General features: G+C 34.9%; 1 protein-coding gene across 10 annotated transcripts in view; it reads right to left on the reverse strand.

The window, feature by feature from the left end:
- The window catches only part of ppp3cb (protein phosphatase 3, catalytic subunit, beta isozyme), a 57,471-nt gene that overhangs the window by 52,212 nt on the left and 2,759 nt on the right, over positions 1-2,500 (reverse strand). Inside the window, exon 3 of one of the 10 annotated variants that reach the window (XM_047819235.1) lies at positions 1,724-1,735. The exons of the other annotated variants lie outside the window; for them this stretch is intronic. Coding sequence (XP_047675191.1) covers positions 1,724-1,735 — 12 coding nt within the window. The remainder of the gene's footprint in view (positions 1-1,723; positions 1,736-2,500) is intronic. 10 annotated transcript variants of the gene reach the window in all.

Here is a 2,500-nt window from a genome sequence, read left to right on the forward strand (position 1 = left end):
ATCCACTGAGTTTGGAGTGTTGAATTTCCGGAATTATTGTATTAAAAGCCGAACTGAAGTCGACAAACAGGATCCGGCATATGTCCCTGGGCAGTCAAGGTGATGCAGAATGTTGTGCAGCCCAATGTTGACTGCGTCATCCACTGATCTGTTTGCTCGGAAGGTATCATAATGATAACTACACACTAAACCAACAGATTTTCAATTACACTGTTGGAATCTGTGCTTAGATTGACTTAACACTAACAATTTCTCTGCAGAAAAAAGCTGCCTGTCATTATGCCATCTGCTGGCTACTAGTTAACCACTGCATTAAGAAGGTATGTGACATCCTCTGGTTACACTACATTCAGTCCACCTACAACATAAAGGTTTATGTGTTATGGTTAGAGAAGCTGAGACATGCACACAAAGATTTGTGTTGGAAAAATAAACTTCTGGGTTAGAAATTGTTTCTGGTAACAATGAAGTTGCCATGTTTGAGCATAGTATCATCCATCCAATGTCGCGAGTATAATTCCCCGTCTGTTCCACTTCTCATCCTCTTCCCTTTTCGCATATTGTCTTACTCCATTTTTCATATCCACCCATTACAAAACTGGTTCAGGTGGCAGCACAGGCTTTTCAATGATGTGTAGTCAAGAGACAATGGCAGTAAACATTCTCTCTCTCTCTCTCTCTCTCTCTCTCTCTCTCTCTCTCTCTCTCTCTCTCTCTCTCTCTCTCTCTCTTTCTCACTATCTCAGAATACAGTATTCCAAACAGTGCCTTACATTCACTCCCCCTTACACTTTTCCACATTTTATAGTTTAACCATCTAGCCAGATAGATAGCTGGATGGATGGATGGATGGATGGATGGATGGATGGATGGATGGATGGATGGATGGATGGATGGATGGATAGATAGATAGATAGATAGATAGATAGATAGATAGATAGATAGATAGATAGATAGATAGATAGATAGATAGATAGATAGATAGATAGATAGATACGTTCCCAAAAGGTCTCAGAGTCTGTTAGCTCTAAACAACCAATCTGACAGAGGTCAAAATAAGAATGGGAAAAATATAGTATTAGGCAAAGATACATATCTTTTAAATCAAACAGGAAAAATTATCATTAAGTCAAGTTCAGTTTCAGGTTGTAAGATTACACAAATTTAAAAATTTAAACAATGAAGAGAGGGAAGGTGTAAATACTGATGCATTTACAAACCAAAAACGTACTAACAACACTTGCTGAAAGACACATAAACAGAAATATGAATTCAATGACCTACACTACACATTCAAGCTGAGCATTCTTTGATGCATCCCTTTGCCACAGCAGCTTTATAGCCTTCTTCTAATAACATCCCTGTACTTTCTGTTTATTTACTGTCTTCATGTTCAATAATATAATTATATAAATATATAATTCTCCGGGTGTGTGTTCACGGTGTGTGTGCACTTTGGATGGGTCAAATGAAGAAAACAAATTCTGAGTATGGGTCACCATACTTAGCCATATATCACGTCACTAATAATTTTTCCTGACAACACTCCATTTTAATTGCAAGAACTAAGAACTTAATACCTCTGCAACAATTTAGGCACATATTTTGAATCATAATGGCAATTAGCAATATTATCCTCAACACTCTATTGGAAGAACAAAAATGGAAATGGTCCATACTTAAACAGCTTATGAATGTGAGCTTCCACTACAAGAAGACTAACCTGGTATATTTCCTGTTCATATTGATGTGATGAGTTTGAGAAACTACAGAAAATCATTAGGATTATCAATGTTTCACTCAAATACACTGAAAAATACATTTTTAATTCCCCCCCAAAAAAAAGATAATTCAGAAAACAATAATTTAGCTAGATAGAAAAAATATTAACTAGCTAGAACTCATAGGTGTTTTATACAGTTGAGCTGTAATGATAAAAACAACATGAAATCATTTGGAATATCAAAGTTTCATGCAAATATGTTGGTTAATTCAAAAAGATTCCATACAACAAAATGTTGACAATAAAGCCTTAGAAGTTGTAGGCAAACTGAATGTTCCTGAATTCATGAACTCAAAACTTGATAAAAAATGATTGATCATCAGATTTAGTAAATACCACAAAAATAACCACACAGTGTCAGTATCCTATTAGTATTTATTAACATTGGCCGTTGAATGAAGTACGTTGTCCTTGTACTAACCGTTTGATCTAAATTTCGTTCTTTGTGAGCAAAACTTCTTTCTATCTTTCAAAACATTTTAATTCTATTCTATTCTAAATTCCTATTAGCTAATTTCTACATTTGTGAAAAACCTGTGCCTCCTAGACAATTCTGACCCATGACAACAATTGAAGCTAACAATAAATTAAGGTAGCTAACATTTCAACAATTGATATTTTGTAAGATTAGCCTATTTTGCTAGCAGCCTTAAAACTGAGGTATAAATCCTAGCTAACATTTGCTAACTTTAACAAAATTGCTTTGTAAAGTTAGCA

Source organism: Tachysurus fulvidraco, chromosome 10 (genome assembly GCF_022655615.1).
Source record: "Tachysurus fulvidraco isolate hzauxx_2018 chromosome 10, HZAU_PFXX_2.0, whole genome shotgun sequence".
Taxonomy (NCBI): domain Eukaryota; kingdom Metazoa; phylum Chordata; class Actinopteri; order Siluriformes; family Bagridae; genus Tachysurus; species Tachysurus fulvidraco.